The sequence below is a fragment of the Panthera tigris genome, chromosome B3 (genome assembly GCF_018350195.1).
Source record: "Panthera tigris isolate Pti1 chromosome B3, P.tigris_Pti1_mat1.1, whole genome shotgun sequence".
NCBI classification, from domain to species: Eukaryota; Metazoa; Chordata; class Mammalia; order Carnivora; family Felidae; genus Panthera; species Panthera tigris.
The window spans coordinates 111,157,127-111,182,061 of record NC_056665.1 but is presented as its reverse complement, the minus strand read 5'-3'; the positions used below and the strand labels follow the sequence as shown (position 1 = coordinate 111,182,061).

The 24,935-nt window shown below is 35.8% G+C and overlaps 1 protein-coding gene across 13 annotated transcripts in view; it reads right to left on the bottom strand.

Annotated features, from left to right (window-relative positions):
- FUT8 (fucosyltransferase 8) overlaps nucleotides 1–24,935 on the bottom strand; it is a 308,716-nt gene that overhangs the window by 89,458 nt on the left and 194,323 nt on the right. For all 13 annotated transcript variants that reach the window (XM_042989928.1, XM_042989927.1, XM_042989929.1 and 10 more), the window contains 3 exons: nucleotides 13,772–13,887; nucleotides 13,493–13,655; nucleotides 3,376–3,490 (listed from right to left, as the gene is read on the bottom strand). In XM_042989928.1, the coding sequence (XP_042845862.1) occupies nucleotides 3,376–3,490; nucleotides 13,493–13,655; nucleotides 13,772–13,887 (394 nt within the window). The remainder of the gene's footprint in view (nucleotides 1–3,375; nucleotides 3,491–13,492; nucleotides 13,656–13,771; nucleotides 13,888–24,935) is intronic.

Sequence of the window (24,935 nt, the reverse complement as noted above, 5' to 3'; positions counted from 1 at the left end):
ACATAATGATATTTGCTCAATTCAAAGGACTGGAGAGTTGCAAAAAGGGTTAGATTTAAAATGAAACCTATTATGGATTAAGAAGATGACTCAATCTAGGTTGTTTGTTTTTTTTTTTTCTTTTTTTTAACCAAGACTTGCATTACACCTTAAATAAATCAGAGTTTAGAAAAATACTTGTTGGTGATAATGAGAACTGATAATAAATTTCATCAGTATAAGTAAAAATCTAGTAAAACTGAAAATTCTTTCAACTGTCCAAACCAATCACTGAAGTAAATTATAAAATCATCTGAATGCAACAAAGTATTTAAATGCCTAAAATCTCCCAAACAGATTTAAACTATGAAAAACATTTGCTTTTATTGTTCCTTTTTCTTATTTATTTCCTAGTTACCTACAAATTATTATCATTCTTTATATAACTGCTGGCTGATAGGCCAAACAAAGAGAGCCTTCTAAAATTCCATTAAGTTATATGAACGGCTTATTTTTATGTTGAATACAGGTATCAAAGTTCAAAGTTTTTTCTTTATCCCCCTTTTCAGATTTATTTTCTAGTATAATACTCAGTTGCTAAGCCCTGTGGAAGTCTTTCAGAGTCTAAGTTGGTTAAATAGCCTTTTTTACAATAATATTTCACTTAAGGCAATAATAGTTTGGGAACACCAAAACATTTGAATACCAAGAAAAGTTATAACAGGAAAAAACGTAATCATTTTAAAAAGCGTGTATAAATAGCTCACCTCATCTGATTAAACTCTCTAATCCATTAGTTGAACCAGTAACAAATCATTCTTTTCAAAGTAGCTGTTGTGCTTAGAAATACACTGGAAATAAAAATTCCAGTTAGAGAAAGCATTCCTTGCAAATGTATGTGTTTAATTTTGTTGGAATGGAAGAAAGGACGCTTATTCACCTCTATCCAAAGAAGGGAAAGAGTGAATGGCTGGCATTGTTAACCTCTAACAAATAGGATGTTGAAAATATAGTTCCTGACTTCAAAGAACTTTTAGACTAGATGGAAAAAATGATCACAGATATACTAAATAATTAAAGAAAAACCTTTTTCTAAAATATGTTTTTTCCTACTGAGATCTTCCCCATCTTCTTGAATATTAAAAACCATCTTTTGTTTTTCAATGGAAAAAAAAAGAGACCTGGCAAATAGCAATATTTGAAACTGAAAGTAAGGTCCAGCTGAAATGCTATTTTGCTATAGTCTAACATTAAAAAAGCCAATGTGGTTTTAAATTATTAGCATGATTTACAAGTAAAATTCTCTAACACAGAACCACAGAAATCAGCACATACAGGATCAAATCTGCACTATAAGTAAAAGCACTTGGCCACTTAAAAAATCAAGAAAATAAAGCAGGTGGCAGGTACTTGTTATAGTGTGCAGACTGGACTATGACCAAATGATAGTTTAAATATAACTTTTGTTGAATACATATCTAATGAACATGTGGAAATGGAAGAAACTCAGAAACCACAGTTATTTCCATTTTAAATGAGGATGATAGTTCTGCACCACCAGCTGTTTACAGTTCACTGAATGAGGTTCTAGTTGATAGGAGATAATTACCTCTTCCCTACAGGAGGCAAGTGTTTCTCATTCTGCAGACACCTCTGATGAATGGTCATGGGAGTATGAGACTAAGACAGCATGCCAAGATCAGTTTGGTTTTTAATGATCTCTTTAAACACTTGATTTTCTATTTTTTCCTATTTAAGTGTAGGAAAATGTGTACCTTGAAATATGCAGGATTAAGTCACCGGCTATTATTTTGCTTTTACAAGACACTTTAACCTTAGAAGGAAAGCTGAATGATTATACACAGAAAGTATACCATCAATAGTTTTAGAAAAGGATGGGAACAGCTTTCAACTTGAAGCGTTGTGAAGTTACTTACTAATTCATTGTTTTCCTCAAGACTACTCTAAATTCCCTGTCAGTTAACAATGTGCCCATTATCCCAGTCATTTCAACTCTTTCCCCCACTTGGAAAGGCCTCTTAATTTTACCTTCCCAGTCTCTCTCAAATTTATCTCTTCACTTCCAATGCAAACTGCCACATACCTCCATTTTCTCACCTGCAGATGGTCCTCATCTCCTAAATGGTCTCCTTGCTTCTAGTCTCTTCCAATACTAATCCACTTCAGCCAAAATAATACCTTCAGATTAACAGCATCACTCTCATTATGCCACTCTTATGTGTAAAAAACCTTTCAAAAGCAAGTTGTGACTCCAAAATAGAAAAAGCTGATGGCATTTTAAGCAAAATGCCAAAATTTAAAAAGTAAATCAACACTGTTCTTACAAACATGTAAGACTGGGTATGCATATTAATAAGAGCTAGAAGAGGGGCGCCTGGGTGGCTTGGTCGGTTAAGCATCCGACTTCAGCTCAGGTCATGATCTCGTGGCTCCTGAGTTCGGGCCCCGTGTCGGGCTCTGTGCTGACATCTCAGACTCTGGAGCCTGCTTCAGATTCTGTGTCTTTCTCTCTCTCTGCTGCTCTCCCACTCTCTCTTTCTCTCTCTCTCTCTCAAAAAATTAAATAAACATTAACTTTTTTTTTTTTTAAAAGAAAAGAGAACACAAAAGAACCCCGAAGAGAATAAATTTAAAAGGGTCTGGGACTTGGGGCTGTTTGTTGTTATAATGATGTTTATGCAACAAATAAAATCTTTCAGCAACCACTTGCTGCTTATGCATCATAAAGTGTTATTAACCTGCACCCAAGGACCTCTGCAATCTGGCTCCCAAACGTACCTTTTCAGTTTATTTTCCATCCCACCTGTTCATACTACCTAAAACCTCAGACAAACTAAAATATCTCATTTCTCATTGGGTTCCTGTCCTCCTCTTTCCCAGCTATGGACCATTACTCATACACTCCAACTAGTACACTCTTTTCCATTTCTATGTGTCTAAATCCTATCTAGTTATCCTTTTCAGCTCAATTCAAATAGTATGTTTTCCACAAAGCTATTCCTGATAACTTTTCCACAAAGCTTATTCCTGACAAGCTATTCCTGAGCATTTCATCTGTATGTGTCACATAAAATGCAGCACTTCCTACTTTGCATTGTAGTGTGTGTGTGTGTGTGCCCGCACATACACGTGCATGTGCATGTGTATATGTGTGTGTGATAAGAATTAGCTCTCTTAAGGCAGGGACTTTGTTTTCGCCATCTTTGCACTGCAGACATAACATAGCATCTTTCTGAATAAATATGAAAAATGAGTAAATACTTTAAAAAAGCAAAGGGCTATGAAGACTAAAAACCAACAGCAACTCTTAGTCTTATTTATTATGATTTTCCTTCTTTTTTCACTCGTGTTTATTTCTTTACCTAATTTCCTTACCTGAAGATATGTTATTCTCCGTTGGACCAGCTCTGTCAGATCTTTGGCTTCTTTTTCCCGCCAATCACCTGCTCCATCTGTTTGACTGAGGTAGTATAGATCCGTCATTATAGACCTATTAAAACAAACAACATTTGGAGGTCTGACTTATTTGTACTTCCTCACAGGATTACACAAAGTCATAAGAAGAGAGTCAAATTCTTCAGAGATTGATGCTCACAGTGATACTGGTTCTCATCCTTGATTTTCTATTAAGACTCTTAAACTCAGCAATTAGTCCCTCACATCCAAGATTCACTCCTATAGTAAATTTTCACTGTTGAGAAAAACATACTATTTTTCTCCAGGTCAGTCAGCTGCACTTATTTCCCAACACAGAGCACTACGAAGATCAAGGGGAAATGGAAAACCATAGCAAAGAAACAGGTCGATTAAGATAAGGGAGAGAAATAAGTTGGTGCCAGGATTTGAAGACTACATTTTTGTTCTGTCATATCCTTCCTCCTCTTAAATTATCTCTTCATACATAAACACTCTGAGTGGTTGGAATAAAAGATAAGAGGAAAATTCTGACATAACCCTTTTTTTCAATGTTTATTTATTTGAGAGAGACAGAGAGAGAAAGAGAGAGACTACCTGAGCCACCCAGGTGCCCCTGACATAACTCTTAAACAACGATCCAAACTAAGGCTCAGCTAACATTTTTCTGTAAAGGGACAGATAATAAATATTTCAGGATTTGTGGGCCTCTATTGCCTTTGTAGCAGGAAAGCCACCATAGACAATATGCAAATGAATGCATGTGCCTGTTTTCCCGTAAAACTTTATTCACAAAAGCAGCCTATGGGCCAAATTTGGACCTTTGGGAGGTGCTTAGGTCATGAGGGTGGAACCCTTATGAATGGGATTAGTGCTCTTATAAAACACCCCACAGAACTCCCTAGGCCCTCCTACCATGTGAGGACAGATGGAGAAGGCACTGTTCATGAATAAGAAAACAGGTCCTCACCAGACACCAAATGTGCCTGCACCTTGATTTTGGACTTCCCAGGCTCCAGAACTGTGAGAGATAAATTTTTATTGTTTATAAATTACAGCCTTTGGTATTTTTGTTATAGCAGCCTGAACAGACTAAGACATTGCTATTTATGCTATAATGACTCTGAGAGTTGTTTCAGAGATTTTACCTTGTGTATGAAGAGTACCTACTAATAATTCTACAACCAAGAGAAAGTACTCATTGGGCATGGGTGCTAGGAATACGTGGTACTGAAGGCCAGTCAGAAATATGATCCAGTAGCCAGTACCTTACAGCACACTGAAGAAGGGGACTGATCAGTAAGAACTCATTTAACAGATAATGAAACCAGCCCTCAACAATTGTGATTTACCCAGGAGTACATGGCATAGCCTCAGTTTTGTTATTCCCGGTTCTTAACTAGATGGTAAAGTACTTAATAACACGGTAAAGCATTTAATAACAAAGCACTGGCACCCCACAGGAAAAACTAAATTATTATTTACTACCACAGAAAAGCATTAGAACTACACAAAATTAACAGAGAATACTTAATAATAGCTAGTGTCTTGAATAAAGCAACACTATTATGAATATACAAATAAAGATTAAAAATCATAGCCATAGTTTAGAATACATCTAACTAGTAGTGGAACAGCTTTGCACAATGCTTTGGAACAAAAGGGTCATCTGTGAAGCATTTTAGGCATTTGCTCAATGTATCAACATCAGCGATGCACAGGGCATTCCACAGCTTGACTATTTCCTTTTTGACCAGGGCAACAGTCAAATACGTAATTTTTTAAAAAATATTTATTATTCTCACCTAAGATGCTAAGCATTTTCAAAAAATTTTATTAAAGAGTAGTTGTAATGGGAAAAACCAAACCTACAATTTACTGCCTCCTTAACAAATTAACTTAGTCTTACACAATGGACAGAAGGTCAACTTTTAAGTTTTTTCAGATTATAAAACAGGCCCCTCTGGATTATTATGTAGTTTACAGTATTCTTTTATAGTTTTACTTTTACTAGGGGAAAAGTCACCACCTATATGAAATTGTATGAGTTGATCGTGGAAACATATAAGAAATCTTGGACTATAATGGTGTTGCAGGGCTCAGCTGGAAGTTTATTTAAATTATTTTCTCAATAACCTCTTCCTCATCACTCTCATCATGCTCATTATATTTTCCACTTTATAGATTTCATCATATCCAAATGTGGTCCTTTGCTTTTTCCTGCCTTTTAGCTATGAGTGATCACAAAACCTGTTGTAAGCCTCAACTTTAAATAGGAGTACTCTTCGTGGAGATGTAGTACAGTGGGATAAATAACCAGTCTATCAGCAAATGCCAGTTGCAGGAAAAAAGGAAATTCAATATGCTTTCCATGACTTTAACATTAAACCTACACATATCAATAGACAAATAGCACTACATTTCATTGACAATCATATGGCCTCAAGAGGGTAAAAACTACATTAGGTCTAATTTGGAGAGGAGAATTCTCTGAAATATCAAAATTGGCATGGTTATGCTTTCACATCATAGTAATCAAGCCATTCCTTAATCAGTGGGAATAAAAGTTAATTTGTGTCTTTTAATAAATTAGAAAACACAAAAATGTTTTTACCAAGTTATATCAGTATTAAGTCTTGGCAATTTATTCACATCCATCCCAAACTCTGTCAAGAAAGTGGGATAACCAAGCTCACACAGAACTAGAGGGCCATATACCCCCCCCCCAAAAAAAAAAAGTACACTAATTTTTTATAACACAGTCAGTCTCAATATAAGTTGGTCTATTCCAGGAGTCAACTAAAATTAAACTTGATTTTTAAATCTTTTTTTCTTGGGGCACCTGGGTGGCTCAGTCGGTGGAGTGTCTGACTTCAGCTCAGGTCATGATCTCGCACTCCATGAGCTCTAGCCCCACATCAGGCTCTGTGCTAACAGCTCAGAGCCTGGAGCCCACTTTGGATTCGGTGCCTTCCTCTCTGCCCCCCACCCCACACCCCACTTGCACTCTATTTTTTTCTCTCTCTCAAAAATAAATAAACATTTAAAAAAAATTTTAAATCTTTTTTTCTGGGCCTTCCCATTAGAGACCATGTAAGGAAGACAAGCCCAGGAAACAATCTTAAATGTATTTATTTTTAAAATTTTATTTAAATCCAAGCTAGTTAATATATAGTGTAATAATGATTTCAAGAGTAGAATTTAGTGATTCATCACTTACATATGACACCCAGTGTTCATCCCAACAAGTGCTCTCCTTTATGCCCATCACCCATTTAGCCCATTCCCCCACCCGACACCCCTCTAGCAACCTTCAGTTTGTTCTCTGTATTTAAGAGTCTCTTATGATTTCCCCCCTCTCTTTTTTTATCTTATTTTTACCCTTCCCCTATGTTCATCTGTTTTGTTTATTAAATTCCACACATGAGTGAGATTGCATATTTATCTTTCTCTGACTGACTTATTTCGCTTAGCATAATACACTCTAGTTCCATCCACATTGTTGCAAATGGCAATTTCATTCTTTTTGATCGCCAAGTACTAAGATGTGGTATATATATATATACATCTTCTTTATCCATTCATCAGTCAATGAACATTGGGCTCTTTCCATACTTTGGCTATTGTTGATAGTGCTGCTATAAACACTGGGGTGCATGTGCCTCTTCAAAATAGCACTCTTGTTTCCTTTGGGTAAATACCTAGTAGTGCAATTGCTGGGTCGTAGGGTAGTTCTATTTTTAATTTTTTGAGGAATCTCCATACTGTTTTCCAGAGTGGCTGCACCAGTTTGCATTCCTACCAGCAGTGCAAGTGTTCCCCTTTCTCCGCAACCTCGCCAACGTCTGTTGTTTCCGGAGTTGTTGATATTAGCCATTCTGACAGGTGTGAGTGAGGTGGCATCTCATTGTGGTTTTGATTTGTATTACCTTGATGATGAGTGGAAATAATCTTAAATTTAGTTCTTTGCTGATTCAATAATGTTTAGAAATTACCATCCTGCAAAATTTGTCATCTTTTAGCCAAAGATATGAGAATAAGCAAACAGAAAGTATATAGATCGTTACTGGGAAATATGGTGACTAAAATCCATTCTATAGAAATGATTGGTTTTCAGTGACTCTACTCTTAAATCAAATCTCCTAGAAGTGTCCTAAAAGCTGGAAATCTGGCCATCTTGGTTTTGACTATGAACTGATTGATCAAGAAATCTAGGAGATGAATGATGAATCTTAAGGCCTGGTATGAGGGCAGGTCAAAGCCTGGGAAATACAAAACCAGGCAAAAGACCAGCAGAATAGTGCTAATCACTTGTGGGTGGAGTATAGATGCCTGAGAATAACCAGTAGACTAGAACAGAATCTATGATTCAGAGAGCAGGCCAGTTATGACAGGTGTCAAAACCTCTATTTCAAAAGCTGGGCTACATTTATATTCTTTGTATTTTTAGTTAATTTTCCTATTTCTATATTTTGATATCCCCAAAACTATTCTTAAATGTTTCAGTTTGTCTCAATTATGCTAATGAAGAACCACAAGTATTTTGTTTATACTGGATTCAAAACGTTAAAAATAGGGGCACCTGGGGGGCTCAGTCAGTTGAGCATCAGACTTCAGCTCAGGTCATGATCTCACACTCCGTGAGTTCAAGCCCCACATCGGGCTCTGTGCTGACAGCTCAGAGCTTGGAGCCCGCTTCAGATTCTGTGTCTCTCCCTCTCTCTGCCCCTCCCCTGCTCATGCTCTGTGTCTCTCTGTCTCAAAAATAAATAAAAACACTAAAAAAAAAAAAAAAACCTCTAAAAAAAAAGTAATTTACAAAATTTTAAAGATAGAAATTCCCCCTCACGGTCAGCACAGAGCAGATATAATTCAAGAAAATCCCAAGGTGAAGGAACTACCATTTATGAAGTAAATGTGACTAAGGGAGGCTATATTACAGAGTGTAACCCATAGGTAAATCTGGATCAAGAGCAAGAAAACTCATTTGGGTTTTGTCCAAGGCTGCTTTTACTATGATTTGCTCCTGGGGCAGAAATAAGCAGTACAAAGAATAAAAATGTGATCTAGAGACGGATAGGAAGACAATATTCCTTTTGCCTCCCTTGTCTCAAGGAGGAATTCTAAGATACCACCTCTTTTTGACAGCCCACATGGGTGGGGCGGGGCGGAGGGGGGGGGAGTCCATAAGAGCAACAACAAAAATAGTTTATCATATGAGGCCATAATTATGCTACTTGGTGAGTGATGTCCACCAGGCTTATGTATAGGTCCCAAACCTTGAAATTCTTGCTGCTGAGCATTATGACAATTTCCCCTTACTTGTGCTTGCCCTGAAGCATCTAAGAGTTCTCTATTTATACCCTCTTATGAGGCTTTCCTTATGCAGGTCCCACTAGAGTCTACCAGAAACTACAATGTGTCAGTCACTGTGGAAGTTGTTTTATATATTTTCCCACATTTAATCAACATAATGTTATGATATAGGAATTATATCCCCATGTGTAAAAGAGAAAAATAAAGCTCAGAGAAGCTAAGTATTTAGCAATTAAGAAAAAGTATTTGAGGAGGGCACTTGTTGGGATGAGCACTGGGTGTTGCATGTAAACAATGAATCATAAGAAACTACCCCCAAAACCAAGAGCACACTGTATACACTGTATGTGAGCCAACTTGACAATAAATCATATCAAAGAAAAAAGAAAAAATATTTTGGAGAAAAATAGCTCGGCCACTTACTTGTGTAAACTATCTAATTTCTCTAGGCCTGAGTATAACTTTATTTATCAAATACAGAATAATAATGCTTGCCTCAAAGTATTACTATGCTGAGAAAATAATGAATGGAGAGCCTTTATCATAATAGCTGCCATGAAGGAAATCCTTAATAAGTGACTATTTTTAATGTCTAATCATTCTTGAGTTTGGAAATCACATCCAGGGAGATGTAAGGTCGGGAGGGTGGGGAGGCAAAAAACAGAATCAAAGTCATTAGATAAGATGTCTTTTTCCACCTTTAGATTCTCCTTCCAATGCAAACTTTATTTTAGGGGAAGATGTCTCCTTACAGAAGATGGAGAATCATGATCTGGCTGATAAAGACTAAGTGATGAGAAAATTAAGGACAACTTCATAGGACAAGATCTCCCTTTGTCCATGGATATTTGGAGGTATGTTCTAGCACCACTTAAAAATATACCTGGATTCCTTAGGAGAAAGACAATCATACAAAAACATTTTGGCCAAAGGAATTAACAACTGAAGAAAGAGCATCTACCTTCCAGTTTAATGTAAGTCTCAATCAAATCACATCTCAAAGGTCTTCATTCCTTCTTCTGTGTATGTGTGTGTGTATGAAATAAAAAACAAAGAATAGCTTAACTTAATTTTTCAAGAGTGGAAATATCATTTCTTTGACCTTTCAAAGACAGTCTAGTAGAGTCTACCTTAAACAGAGAGGGAAAACACAAACTAATGTACCACAATAGCTATGATCAGCAATTCTGATTATACAAATCTGTAAGCTATTAACCTACCAATCTTCCCTGTAACCAGATATTGCACGCCTTATCTGAGTTGAAGTCCTTTCCGTTGCTACGTAAACCCCTATATACAATATCAAAAGGCCAATCAGCATAATTAGGTATAATTAGCATTTATCACTTGGGAAACATCTCACCTCAGTCTTACCAAAGCTGCGTTATGTATTACTGATAATGAGATGATGCAGACCAGGCAGGGACAATGAGATTGTTGTTTCACCAGATTATTTCTCAGTAATTTCAGTCAAGTTAATTGAGAAATAGTTCATCAGCCCTGTAAGCCCTCCTGTCCTTTAGTTTGAAGTTTAATAATTGCTATAATCTAAAATCAGAAAGAAGTAGTTCTAGTAACTATCTCATAAACATGGTGTCTGGCAACGTAAGGAATGCAAAAGACCCAAAGCAACAGTGGTTAAGTTAAATATGTCTTGGGCAACCTAACATGGTGATAAGCAGAATTTTCAATGATATCCCCAGAGGTTGAAAGACAAATATATACAGCTATAAATCCAAGTACTGAACCTATACTATGACACAAATAATAAAATCACAATCACAAAAATAATCACTCTAAACTGCTAATCTCCCTCATTATTTCAAAGAGACAGGCCACAGTCAATTTATGATCAATGATGTTCAAAAACAGCAGGTAAATTTGACTCTATTACCATGAAATATGGTAATATATTATCACTAGAATGAAACTGTCACTTGAAAATCTAGTTTGGCAGTGTCTTATAAATTAAATAGACACTCAACATATGACACACAAATCCCACTCTGGATATTAATCCAAAAGGAATGAAAATACGTTTCTGCAAAAACATGTATGTTAGTGTTTATGGTGGCTTTATTCATAATCAACAAAACATATAAACAACCCAATGTCCTTCAACTGGTGAATGGATAAACTACCTGTGGTACATCCGTACAATGGAATATTACTTAGCAGTAAAAAGAATGAACTATCAATACACAAAACAACATGGGTGAATCTCAGATGCGTTATGCCAAGTGAAAGAAACCACACTCAAAAAGCTACATAATATATGACTGCATTTACATAAAATTCTGGAAAAGGCAAAAAATAGGGATAGGAACAAACCTAATGACTGCCAAGGACTGAGGGTGGGGAGGTGCTGACTACAAAGGAGCATGAGGAAACTTCTCAGGGCTGCAGAATGTTCTGTATCTTGATTCTGGGGTGTGCTAACAAAACTGAAAGCATTTGTACATAAATTACAGTTTTATTGATTTAGAAAGGGGAAAAAAAAGAGGATCAGCGTTTATATCAGAAGAAAGTTCTAAGAAAGAAAAAACCCTTTGAAGAAACAAGAGCCCATAAATGTCTTTCCTATTATTGATGTCTTTCTGAACCAAAAGATGACAAGAGTGATTCAGAGGGAAAGTTGAATGAAAACATTGACAGACTCAACTTCTAACTGACTTACCAGAGAACACAGGCTTTTAGACAACCTATACACTATATTTGGGTAAGTGTAAAAATGAAATAGGGATTTTTACGTAATTTAAAAATCACCAGAGGGAAACAAAAACTGTTTTAATTTTAATTCTTACACCTAAAAATCTTGAAAATGATCAGTAAGATGGCATATTCTGCACACGTACAGATCCTCTCCACTGTACATTCGTAACTGTAGGGTTATTTCTCCAATGTCTGGCTACGCTTTTTCATTATTGTATCACTGCATTCTACCACAGCTGCCTGCAGTTACATTCCTACCCTGTGAAGCTGCATCCCAAGTTCCTTATAATTTCTGCTTAAAGACAGTAAAAGAAATCGCCTGGGGAAACTTGGATATCTTTCCATTTTTATTTTCAGTGAAATATTTAACATGTACTAAAAGGTGGTGTCAGAATCCTAATATACTTAAAACAAAATTCAACTTACAAAAAATTTAACATCGATTTATATCAACTTTAGGGCCCATCTTTTTTCATGTGTACATTTGCATATATTTTTCCATTTCTACATACAGTCATAAAATATATGCACAAAAATAATTCTTTAAATAATGATTTCAATCTAGAAAATATATGAAGATTAAATTCAAGCAATTTAATTAAATCACTCAAACTTTAAACACTAAGAAATCAATAGCAAAATTCTCCTTTAAATACCACATAGTCTGCCCAACTCAAACCCTCTTCAGATCTGCCTTTCCCTATAAAATTGCAGTAAGTAAAGCATACAAGCACACAGCTCCAATTAACAGAATCGTGCCTAGAATTAGTCAGCATTTGGTCTAATGGTCTAAGTATGGCTAAAATTTTCAAAGGGACTGCTGAATGCGTGGCCTAATAATTCAATGCCCCTAATAATTCAGGAGCCCCTAATGATTCAATGCCCTTCTGCTTACTTCTATAGATTAATGCTAAAATGATCCAATAAACTGGTGGATTTTATTTGTAATTTCACTTAAAATAGCAGAGCAATATTTCAAAATCCCTACAATATTGCTGATGATGTAAATATATATGAATCTCTCGATTGTGGGGTAATTCTTTTCCTCTTCACAGTGGTAGGTTGTGTTAATACAACAATTTTTCTTTTACTGTTCACTAATGAGACAGTAATTGCCATGAGAATCCTACTGGGATAGACTTGTATATATAATAAGCCTAAGGACAGGTTTCATTGTATTTATAATGATTTTCAGATATACTGTGTTCTGCATGAATACATCAGTACCAAAAGGTTTTCTTTTCTATGGAAGATAAACTGCATATTTTCAGAAATGTGCAAACAGGAGAAATAAATTTAACTAGGGAGATTTCAGATTCTTATGTCTAGTAACTAAGTAGAAAAATAAATAAAAGAATGCTCCTTTGTATCAAAAACCTGTTAACTTTTCATTAGAAATCTGAAAAAGGTGCTATTTCAAAGTTTTTAATGTTTGAATTAGAAACGTAACTGCCAGCTTCAGTATGAGTTCCAATGTACTATAATGTAAAACTACATACACCACTTCAATTATTGATTGTATATGGAGGATATTTACAAGAAGATATTTTAATGTATTACTGGCTGACATCACTACCTTCAGAGTTTACTTAGGGTTATAAAGATATCTAGAAATACATTTTAAATAATATTTTCCAGTGATATATTCTAGTTGATCATTTGGGAATTATTGTCCTTGAAACCTCAGGTACTCTTCTGCTCTTAAATACGGTAGGTGTCACTTACCATTCAGCAGGGAAATGAACAAGAGTTCCAGTTTATATTCTTAGATTATAATCTCTACCAAAGCCCAAATGAAATGTAAAAAATGAATGGCACGTGGAATGCCTGGGTGGCTCAGTCAGTTAATCATCTGACTCTTGGTTTTGGCTCAGGTCATGATCTCGTAGGTCATGGGCTAGCCCCATGTCAGGATCTGTGTTGACAGTGCTGAGCCTGCTTAGGATTCTCTCTCTCCATCTCTCTCTCTGCCCCTCCCCCTCTCATAGGGCCTCTGTTTCTCTCAAAATAAATAAATAAAAACTTAAAAAAAAAAAGAAAAGAATAGCACCTTTCACGATGTCCCAAATCTGACAGAAATTCATCTGCATGACTTTGGAGTTCATTTCCTTCTAAATTCTTTAATTTCTTCAATTCACTTTGTAGAAAAAACCAGAGCTCTTTAGCTCCATTTTCAATCCTCCTCCTTAGGATTTCATGATCTTTCCCCAGACCTGCAGTCAAAGAATAAATAGTATCAGTATTCCCAACATTTTGATGGAAGGACAATTTTAATTATTTGTGGTAATATCAATATACTAAAGCAGAAAAACACTACATAATCACCTACCATTTCTAGTTTGTTTCTTATAATTTTCAATCTGTTCTTTGGCCTTCAAAAGCTGCTCTTCTAAAGCACGAACCCTTCCTGAGGCTGGTCCCTGATCAATGGGGCCTTCTGGTATCCTGTAGTTTAGAAAAGATAATGCAAACATTTAGCTTATAAATTATGTAACAAAATTAAAGCTTACTTTGCTACAACATATTTATTGGTGACTCTAGGAGGCACAAACCATACATTACAATCAGGAAATAAAGTTTTCTCTCCAAACAATGGAATGATACTGAACAGAAACAGAAAAAAATAATCTAGCTCAGAGATCTATGATCTTCTAGGAATAAAGGAACCTTTAGAACTGTGTCCTAAAAACTCTCATCATATTACTTAGAAAAATACCATCATCAGTGGCAAAGTGGTCAATTCTTCATTAGTATCAAGAGCAACAAAGGTAAAGGAGAAGGTGACAAAAAGCTTAAGGGAAATAAGAAAACGTGTCTGAACATATACCTGTGTTCAAATAGCAAATACAAATTATTTCTGAATTAATCACAATATCAGCCTATGTAAATCTGTGTTCCAATTCATGAACTCATGACCTTAGATTACTAAGTATTGGTTTTATAGAAGGGAAAGACAAGAGTAGAAGATGAAGTATATCAGAAAAAAGATGAATATTAATATCCTATTTGTTTCTATCAGAAATGAAAAATACCAATTAACAATATAAAATGTTGGAACACAGCAGAACAACTCTGGGGTCTCTTGTTTACATTATTAACATATCTGTACAACTTCTTTCCAAACTGTACTTGTTTCTAACATGTTTTGTTTTTATATGGCTTTGGCAGTATTCTGGCTACAAAAGGTATCTACGTCCTAATCCTGGAGCTTACAAATGCTCCTTTACATGGCACAAAAACCTTGAAATGTGTGATTAAGAATTTTGAGATGGGGAGATAGTCTTGGATTATCCAGGTGGACCCTGATGGTAATTACAAGTATTCTTATAAGAGAGAGGCAGAGGGAGATTTCATCCCAAGAGAGGAGAAGATTGTGTGGCTATTAGCTTTAAAGATGGAGGAAGGGGTCATGAGCAAAAATACGAGGAATGCAGCTTTAGAAGCTGAGAAAAAGCAAGGAAACAGATTCTCCCCTACAGTTTCCTAGAGGAATGTGGTCCTGCTGACACTGTGGCTTTGGCCCAGTTAAACTCATTTCAGACATCTGATGTCCCAAACTGTTAAGAGAATAACTTTTCATTGTTTTAAGCCACAAAGTGGTATCTGTTATAGTGGCAATAGGAAACTAACACACATACACACATATATATAAACACATACATACATACATTTGCATAATTATTATGAAGATTAAATAATGGCTGATTTTTCTTCCAAAATCTATAAAAGAACTCAGTGTTTGGCAATAAACTATCAGGACAATAAACTATCTGGGCTCAGTCATGTTAAAGACGAGCTATAATCTCAAAATATCTGGGTATGTATTCTTACCATTACAATCATTTTAAGGGAACTTAATTTTTTTTTAACGCTTATTTATTTTTGAGAGAGGCAGACAGAGAATGAGCAGGGGAAAGGCAGAGAGAGAGGGAGACACAGAATCCAAAGCAGGTTCCAGGCTCTGAGCTGTCAGCACAGAGCACAATATGGGCTCAAACTCACAAACCGTGAGATCATCATGACCTGAGCCAAAGTCGGACGCTTAACTGACTGAGCCACTCAGGTGTCCTGGGAACTTAATTTTTAAAATATACTTGGCAGAACTTAAATTCAGATGTCAGCTTAGTCCTTTGATGCAAAGACACTAACGCAGATTTTTTATACCTTTTCTTACATTCTTTTATATAATAAGACTACAGAGGCCAAATTAACTATTACTTACCTATACCACTTCAGTATACATGTTTAGTAAAGAAGCTCTAGCAGTGTAATAAGGTATTCTATAGTTGTATGCATTAACACTGAATGGGAGCATGAAAAATAACCATTCTCTAATCATGAGTATCCCAGGCTACAACATTTGAATTATAAAGCCTTCATTTGTATACATACAAAGTGAATAATGACACAATAAGTAGAGCTGTTAGGTGCACAATTACCCAATTTATAAGCTCAAATGTGTGTACATTCATAAATGAGGCATTTCCTGGTATCTAGTTTTTAAAATTTGGCTCCTAATCTCTTTCTGAATTAGATGGCTGATTTCAAGGAAATAATTTGAAAACAGAATAAAACTACCACCTCTTGAAAGTAGTCAAGGAATTAATCTTGACAACAATATGTCATAAGACAAGAATGTCGTTTCCCTTAATGACACAAAATCTCAGACAATACAAAGATATGTCTAGGTTCTCTGTTTTATCTCATTTCTTCATATACTGATGGAAAAACATCAAGGTAAAACAGGCAAGAAAAAAACAGCATAAAATGATTTCGGCAGATTTCCATTAAGTATTAAATCTAATCTAATTTTAGTAAAACACATAATAAATAAGAGTACATTATTATATATAATATAGTAAATACATAATATAATTATATTAAATACATAAGTGACATTACATTATTATATATAATAATCTAATCCAACTGTGGATAAACTGTAGGTAAAGAAAAGTAATGGAGAAGCCAGTAAAAAAACGGTACACAATAAAGACTATTCTTTCTAAAACATATCAAGAAAAGAGTCAATCTGAAAGGACATTATCTGAATATTTGGGAATTGAATGTTGTTCTTTTTTTTTATTATTATTATCGTACTCACTTTGCAAAAGATATATAGGACATCTTCTGGCAAGATGAAGCAACAGAGATTAAATTTACCATAATGCCCAAAACCAATGAAAACCCAGACAAAATATATGAAACAATGATTTAATAAACCGGTTTAATTACTGACTAGAATCAGGAGAAAGACATCAGAAAGACAGCAAAATAGGTAGTTCCCAACTTTGGTCCCCTTCAGGGAAAGGGCAACTAGCAACTATCTATAAATATTTGTCAAGATTCCAGAACATGGGGGTGAGGCTGAAGCAACCCCTTGGACAAGAAAAACATTAGAAGGATAAGAGGAGCGATTTCACTTTGACTGCACTGCTCCTCCTCCAGGTCAGTGTGGTGCTACACAAGGGGTTCTCCCTGGACCTACACCTTCTCCAGTGACAAAAGGAGGAGAGCAAAGGGGACATCAAGCTTCCCTAGCATTCCTGATGCTTCCTGGGAGGCCCACTTACGTACTGCCTCATGGAGAGTACTGGGGGAATCAGCTACAAGACAGAGAAAGGGAGAATGACTCACAGCAACAAATGTGCAGATCTCGGCTGACTGCATTCCTATTGGTGGTAGAGCCTGAGAAGAGATCCCAACTCCTGGCTCTGATCATTTGCAGAGCTGAGCCAATGCTCCCAACTGGCCAGGGAGCTTAAATGGCAGTTCTGAATGGTTTGGGTCCCTAGCTAGAGGAACAACTCAGTGAGGAGCCCTACCTACACAAGGAGCAAGTCAGCAACCCTGCTCAAATGCTGAGCATAGCCTCCAGCCCCACTTAAGCAGGAAGGCAGCCCTAAGCCGCTGGGCCTCTGCAGCACATCCTACGGCCCACCAGAGCAGAGAAACAAGTCAGTGGGCATACTTAACTGCTGAGCATAGCCTCCAGCCCCACTCAACAGGGAAGCCTAACCAAAGACATGGTCAGCCATGGGCAGCATACAACACATCCTATGGCCTGCGTAGGCAGGAAAGCAAGTCAGTAGCCCCACCAAACTGCTCAGTGTAGCCTTCATAGCCTCCAGCCATTCCTGACCGGGAATCCTGACCAGGGATTGAAGCAGCCACAGAGCCCATTCTACAGCTCCATTCAGGTAGGGAGCCAAGCCCAGCAGCACCACCCTACTGTTGAACATAGCCTCCAGCCCTATCTCAGGCTGCCCAGCCAGAGACCCTGGCCAGCTCTGGAGCCCAACCTGACAGCCCTACCCAACAGCACAGATAGCCTACAGCCCCATGCAATTGCTGAGCATAGCTTGCAGACTCACCCTGACAGAATGCTCAGCCAGCCACCTCACCTAATCACAAAGCATAGCCTGTAGCTCCACCTGCCCAGTGAACCCAGTGCAACCCTGCCTGACCATGGAGCACAGCCTTCAGCTCCATCCAACTGTTGGGTAGCTGGCAGCCCTACCCAACCAGGAAGTCCAGCAAGACACACTGTCAAATAGCAGAGCATAGCCAGTACCCTGCTCAATCGCAGGAGCCTAGCTTGTAGCCCCATCCAATTTGGGGGTACAGCCTACAGCCCCACCTGATCAAGGAGCACAGCCTGAGTGAGGTCCAATCTGATTGCAAAACTGTGTATGGCCTTAACTGAATGTAGAGTCCAGCCAGTGGCACCATCAGGCCAGAGGGCACAGCCTGGGGACCTCAACTGACCAGAGGCAATTGCAGAGGTCAGCATGTGGCCTTACCCAATCACAGAGTGCAACCAGCAGCACCATCCTACCAGGAAACATAGCATGCAACCTGCCTAACCGTATGTGATCGCAAAGCTCAGGAAGTAGTTCTATGTGAACACAGATACAAGCCAGCAGTTATACTTGAATGCAGAGCCCAGCCATCAGACCCACCTGACTTGCAGAACAATGGCAGGTCCCCTGACCAACCTCAGAGCATAGACATTGGCCCCATCCAACTAGAGACCCTGAGAGAAAGCACTGCTTGCCTGAAGCTGCTACCAGCTGCCTGTCCAGAACCTCTAGCTGAGCCAAATGGTGAAGGACTTTCCTTGCTGAAGCAAACCTATAAAGGCTCATTGCTCAAATGAGCAAATACCAAAATAAGAATATGAGAATCAGGACAAATCAGGTAAACATGATACCACCAAAGGAAACTAATAAAGTTCTAATAACTAACCTTAAAGAAATAAAGATCTATTAACTGTATAAAAAAGAATTCAGAATAATCCTCTTAAAGGAATATGGTAACTACAAGATAACACAGACAACCAAACAAAATTAGGAAAACAATACATAAACAAAATGGGAGGTTCAACAAAGAAACAGAAACCATAAAAAAAAAAAAACAAAAAAGCAATTCTAGAGCTTGAAAATTCAATAATTTAACTGAAGAATTCAATAGAGAGCTTCTGACCAAGCAGAAGAAAGAATGAGTGAATCTGAAGCAGGTCATTTGAAATTATCCAATCAAAGGAGCAAGACAGAAAATTTTTAAAAAGTGAAGAAAGACTACATGAATTATGAGATTCCATAAAATAAATAATTTATAATTACTGGAGTCCTCCAGTAAGGAAAAGAGAAAGAGACAGAAAGAAATAACTTCCCAAATCTGGTGAGATATCTGGACATCCAACTTCATACAGCTTGAAAGACCCCAAATAGTTTCAACCCAAAAAAATCCTCTCTAAGACACATTATGATAAAACTATCTAAAATCAAAAACAGAAAATTTTTAAAGCAGCAAGAGAAAAGAAAAAATCCTCACATATAAGGGAACCTCCACAAGGCTATCAGTGGCTTTCTCAGCAGAACCTTACAGGTCAGGAGAGAGTGGGATAATATATTCAAAGTACTGTAAGAAAAATAATACCAATTAAGAACACTTTATGTAGCAAAGCTGTCCTTCAAAAATGATGTAGAGACAAAGAATTTTCAAGAGCAACAAAAACTGAGGGAGTTCATCACCACCAGACCAGGTTTATAAGAAATGCTAAAAGTTCTTCAAGCTGAAAAGATGCTGATTAGTAACATAAAAATATATAAAAATATAAAACACAGTGGTAAAGGAAAGTCTATAACCAAACTCAGAATACTATAGTACTGTAATATGGTAGTGTTTTAATGATTTCATTCTGGCATAAAAGTTAAAAGATTTTAAATACAATTTTTTGTTAACCCTTAACACAATATAAAAGTGTATAATTGTTACATCAAAAACAGAAAATGTGGGGAAGGAGTAAAAGAGTAGAGTTGTTTTGGTTTTGTTTTTTTTTTTTTTTTTTTTTTTTGATATGATCAAACTTAAGTTGTAATCAGCTTAAAATAGACTGTTTTACCTGTAAGATGTTTCATATAACACAAAACAAAAGCCAACAGTAGATATACAAAAGAGAAGAGAAGAGAATCAAAGAATACCACCAAGTAAAATCACTGGTCACAAAGGAAGACAGCAAGAGAGGAAGAAAGAGGAGAAAAAAACCCTACAAAATAGCCAGAAATGGTAAGTGTTTACCTACCAGTAAGTGCTTTAAATGTAAATAGATTAAATTCTCCAATCAAAAGGAATAGAGTGGCTGAATGGCTAAAACAAACAAACAAAAAGCAAAAACAAAAAAAAACAAGATCTAAGTATATGCTGCTTACAATACTTACCATCAGATTTAAAGGCACACATAGGCTTACAGTGAAAGGATGAAAAAAGATATTCCATGAAAATGGTAACCAAGAGACAGCAGGGATAGCTATACTTATACCAGACAAAATAGACTTTAAGTCAAAAACTGTAACAAAAGACAAAGAAGTTCGTTATAAAATGGTAAAGGGGTCAATTCTTCAAGAACCTATAACAACTGTAAATTTATATGCACCTAACATTAGAGCACCTAAATATATTAAGCGAATATTACCAGACCTGAGGGGAGAAATAGACAGCAATAGATACTAGGTCCCAGTATTGTAGGGCTCCCACCTCCAACAATAGATTGATCATCTGAACATAAAATCAGTAAGGAAATACTGGACTTGAACTCTACTTTTGACAAAATGTGCCTCACAAACATATACAGAATATTCCAAACAATAGCAGCAGAATACACATTTAAGCACATAGGGAACATTCTCCAGACAGATCATATTTTAGGTCACAAAAAATGTCTTAGTAAATTTAGTAGATTGAAATCATACCAAGTATCTTTCCTGACCAAACAGTATGAAACTAGGACTAGCTAACAGGAGAAAAACTGAAAAATTCACAAATATGTGAAAATAAAAACAACACACTCCTGAACAAAAAATGGGCCAAAGAAAAAAATTAAAAAGGAAATTAAAAAATATCAAATGAAAATGGAAAAACAACATACAAAACATAGGGGATACAGAAAAGCAGATCTAAGACGGAAGACGGTAGGGATCAATACTTACATTAAGAAAAGACAGATTCGAATAAACAAACTAAATTTATATTTTAAGGAAACAGGAAAAGAACAAACTAACCCCAAGCAAGCAGAAGGAAGGAAATAATAAAGATCTGAACAGAAATAAATGCAATAGAGAAGAGGAAAACAGTAAGATAACTCAATGAAACTAAAAGTTGGTTTTTTTTAAAAGATAAACAAAATTGACAACTCTTTAGCTAGATTTACCAAGAAAAAAAAAAAAGAATAAAAAAAAGTAGAGGTTTTCCAGGGCTCTTTACAAGGGGACTTGGTAAGACATTGTAGCAGACCAACAGCTGCAGTTGCCATTTTTGTCTTCAGCTTCACAATGTTTCCCATGGCCAAAATATGCTCTAAGTGGTCTCCCAGTTCAAAGCATTCAGCCAATAATGGCAAGGTAGGAAGGACCACCTGATTTCCATGACAAATATGTTAATACTCTATTAGCTACTGGAGTCACCTTCTGTGTTGCAGCAACACAAATCAGAATAGAATGAAACCTATCCCCTGTTGGCAGAGTCATCCCAAAGGAATGAAGAGATCAGTAATCATCCCAGCTGGTGTAATACTCAATTGTTTCAAAACCAACTTATAATGGATGCCAAGTGAAAGCACTGTGCACCCATTAAAATATAGCATGACTGAAGAAATAATGTACATTTAAAATCTTAAGAGATGAAAGAGAAGAAGTTACAACTGATACCACAGAAATTCAAAGAATCGTAAGAGATTATTATGAATAATTATATGCGAACAAACTGGACAACCTAGGAGAAATGAATACATTCCTAAAAACATACATCCTGTCATGACATGGATCAAGAAGAAATAAAAAATTTAATAGACTAATAATGAATAAGAAGATTGAGCAATCAACCAAAAACCTCCTAACAAAGAAAATTCCAGGACCAGATGGCTTCAAGGACAAATTCTACAAAACATTTTAAAAAAATTAATGCCAATCCTTTTCAAACTGTCCCAGAAAACTGAAGAAAGGGAACACTTCCAAACTCATTTTACAAGGCCAGCATTACCCTGCTACTGGAGCCAGATAAGGACACTACAAGGAAAGAAAACTACCAGCCAATATCCCTGATGAATATAGATGAAAAAAATTCTCAAAAAAAATTTTAGCAAATACTAGCAAACCAAATTAAACAGCACTTTAAAAGGATCATATACCATGATCAAGTGGGATTCATCCCTGGGATGCAAGGATGGTTCAATATATGCAATGAGTAAATGTGATACATCACATTAACAGAATAAAATATAAAAATCCTATGATTATCTCAATAGATTCTGAAAAAGCATTTGATATAATTCAACATTCTTTCATGGTAAGATGTCTTAACAAAGTGGGTGTAGGAGAAATGTACCTCTACATAATATAGGCCACGTATGACAAGCCTACAGGTAAAAGGTTGAAAGTTTTTAGGAAAAAGTGTCTTTGCTTGCAAATGATTTAACTTTGTATATAAAAAAATCCTAAAGACTCCATAAAAAAACTGTTAGAACTAATCAATAAATTCAGTAAAGTAGCAGGATACAAAAGTAACATACAAAAACCAGCTGCACTTCTATACACTAATAATGATACATCAGAAAAAGAAATTTTTAAAAATCCACTTACAATAGCATCAGAAAATATAAAATACTTAGGAATAAAAGGGAGTTGAAAGATTTGTACACCAAAAACTCTGATAAAAGAAATGGAAGAGGACACAAACAAATAGAAAATTACTCATGTTCTTAAATCAGAAAAATTAACATTGTAAATACCCATACTACTCACAACACAATCCTTGTCAAATTCCCATGACATTTTTCACAGAAATAAAAAAAAAAAAAAATCCTAAAATTTGTATGGAAACACAAATGACACTGAAGATAAAAAATACTAAGAATGAATAAACCTGAAGGCATCACCTTTCCTCATTTCAAACTATATTACAAACCTGTAGAAATTAAAGCAGCATGGTATGGCATAAAAACAGATATACAGACCAATGGAACAGAATCAGGGGCTCAGAAATAAGCCCTTGCATATACATCAACTAATATTTGACAAGGGAGCCAGGAATACTCAATGGGAAAAGGCTAGTTCTCTTCAAGAAATGATGCTGAGAAAACTGGACAACCATACACAAAAGAATGGAATTGGACCCCTCCCTTAGCCACCACTTATAAAAAGTAACTAAAAATGTATTAAAAACTTAAATGAAAGGCCTGAAACCATAAAAGTCTAGAGGAAAACAGGGAAAAAATGACATTGATCTAGGCAATGATTTTTTGGATATGACGCCAAAAGCAAAAATCAACAATTAGGACTACATCAAATTAAAAAGCTTCTACACAGCAGCCAAAATGATCAACAGAATGAAAAGGCAATCTACTGAATGGGAGAAAATATGTACAAACCATATAGCTGATAAGGGGCTAATATCAAAAATCTATAAAATACTCATTCCATGGATCAAATAATCAGAAGTATTCCTTTTAAAGTTCAGAACAACAGGAGAAATGTCGGTCATAACTAGTTCTATTCACCACTGTGCTGAAAATATCAGCAAGGTAGTAAGAAGGATGTAAGTCAGTCATAGAAAAGGAAGAAACCACTGTGTTATTCACAGATGTTATGATTTTTAATGTAGAAAATCCAAGATAATCTACAAATTAATTACACTAAGAGAGTTTAGGGGAATTTCTAGATGCAATATTAAGATATAAAAATTAGCTTAATGTTCCTAAACAACAATAAGCACAAATTACAAAATGTATCTTTAAAAAATATCACTTTTAAAACAGCAATAAAAAAATGATAAAGTACTAAGGAATAAATCTAAAAAAAAAGCAATATGATTTGTATGGGGGGAAAATACATTTTTCTGAAGAAGTAATTGTTCCCCAAATCGATCTATATATTAAGATGCAATACTAATAAAAATTACCAAAAAAATGTAATTGACTTTGACAAGGTGATCCTAAAATTCATATGAAAAACCAAAATCCCCAAATAGATTATGTAATTTTGCAAAACAATAATTTAAACAATGTGGTATGGCATAAGGCCAGATAAATAGACTAATGGAACAGAATAAAGCACTTAGAAATAGATCCCAGCATGTATGACAGAGGGATCTTCTAAATTACTAAGGAAAAGATAAATTATTCAATAAATGATCACTAAGACTTCTGGCTTCCTACTTAGGAAATATGAAAATTAAATAATCTGACAATTAAAACTTTAAAATTTTACATTCTTCAAGATCTTGGGAAAGAGACAAATTTGAAAAATAAGATTTTAAAAGCACAAACCATAAAAAGAAATATTGATAAATCTGAGTGCCCTGAATAAGAATTTCTATGCAATATACAGTTTATCCACAAGTCACAGATGGAAAGAATGGAAAACACCTAATTATTTTCTAGATTATATACAGAACTTCAAATCTACCAAAAAAAAAAAAAAAAAAAAAAAAGACAATCTCAGAGAAAAATGTGCAAAGTATACGATAATAAATAAGGACTTCTCTGATTAATACTCTTGAGAAGTGGTCAACTTTAAAGTTTTACTAAACAGGATATTCAAATTAAAACAGAGATACCATGTCTCTGTTATATCACACAAAAAGCGTGATACTGAATGTCCGTGAGGGTATAGAGCAGTGTTTGGAACTACCATATCAGTTTGCTAGGGATGCCATAACAAAATACCATAAACTAGTGGCTTAAACAATTTCCCCACAGTTATGAAGGCTAGAAGTCCAAAATCAAGGTTTGGTTTCTTCTGAGGCCTCTGTCTTTGGCCTGTAGATATCCACCTTCTAATGTGTGCTCACACGGTCTTTCTTCTGTGTGAGTAACTCCCTGACGTTTGTTTTGTGTATCCAAATATCATCTTCTTGTAAGGATACCAGTTAAATTGTTTCAGGGCCATTGTTTAATGGCCTTGTTTTAGCTAATAACCTCTTAAAAAGCCCTACTC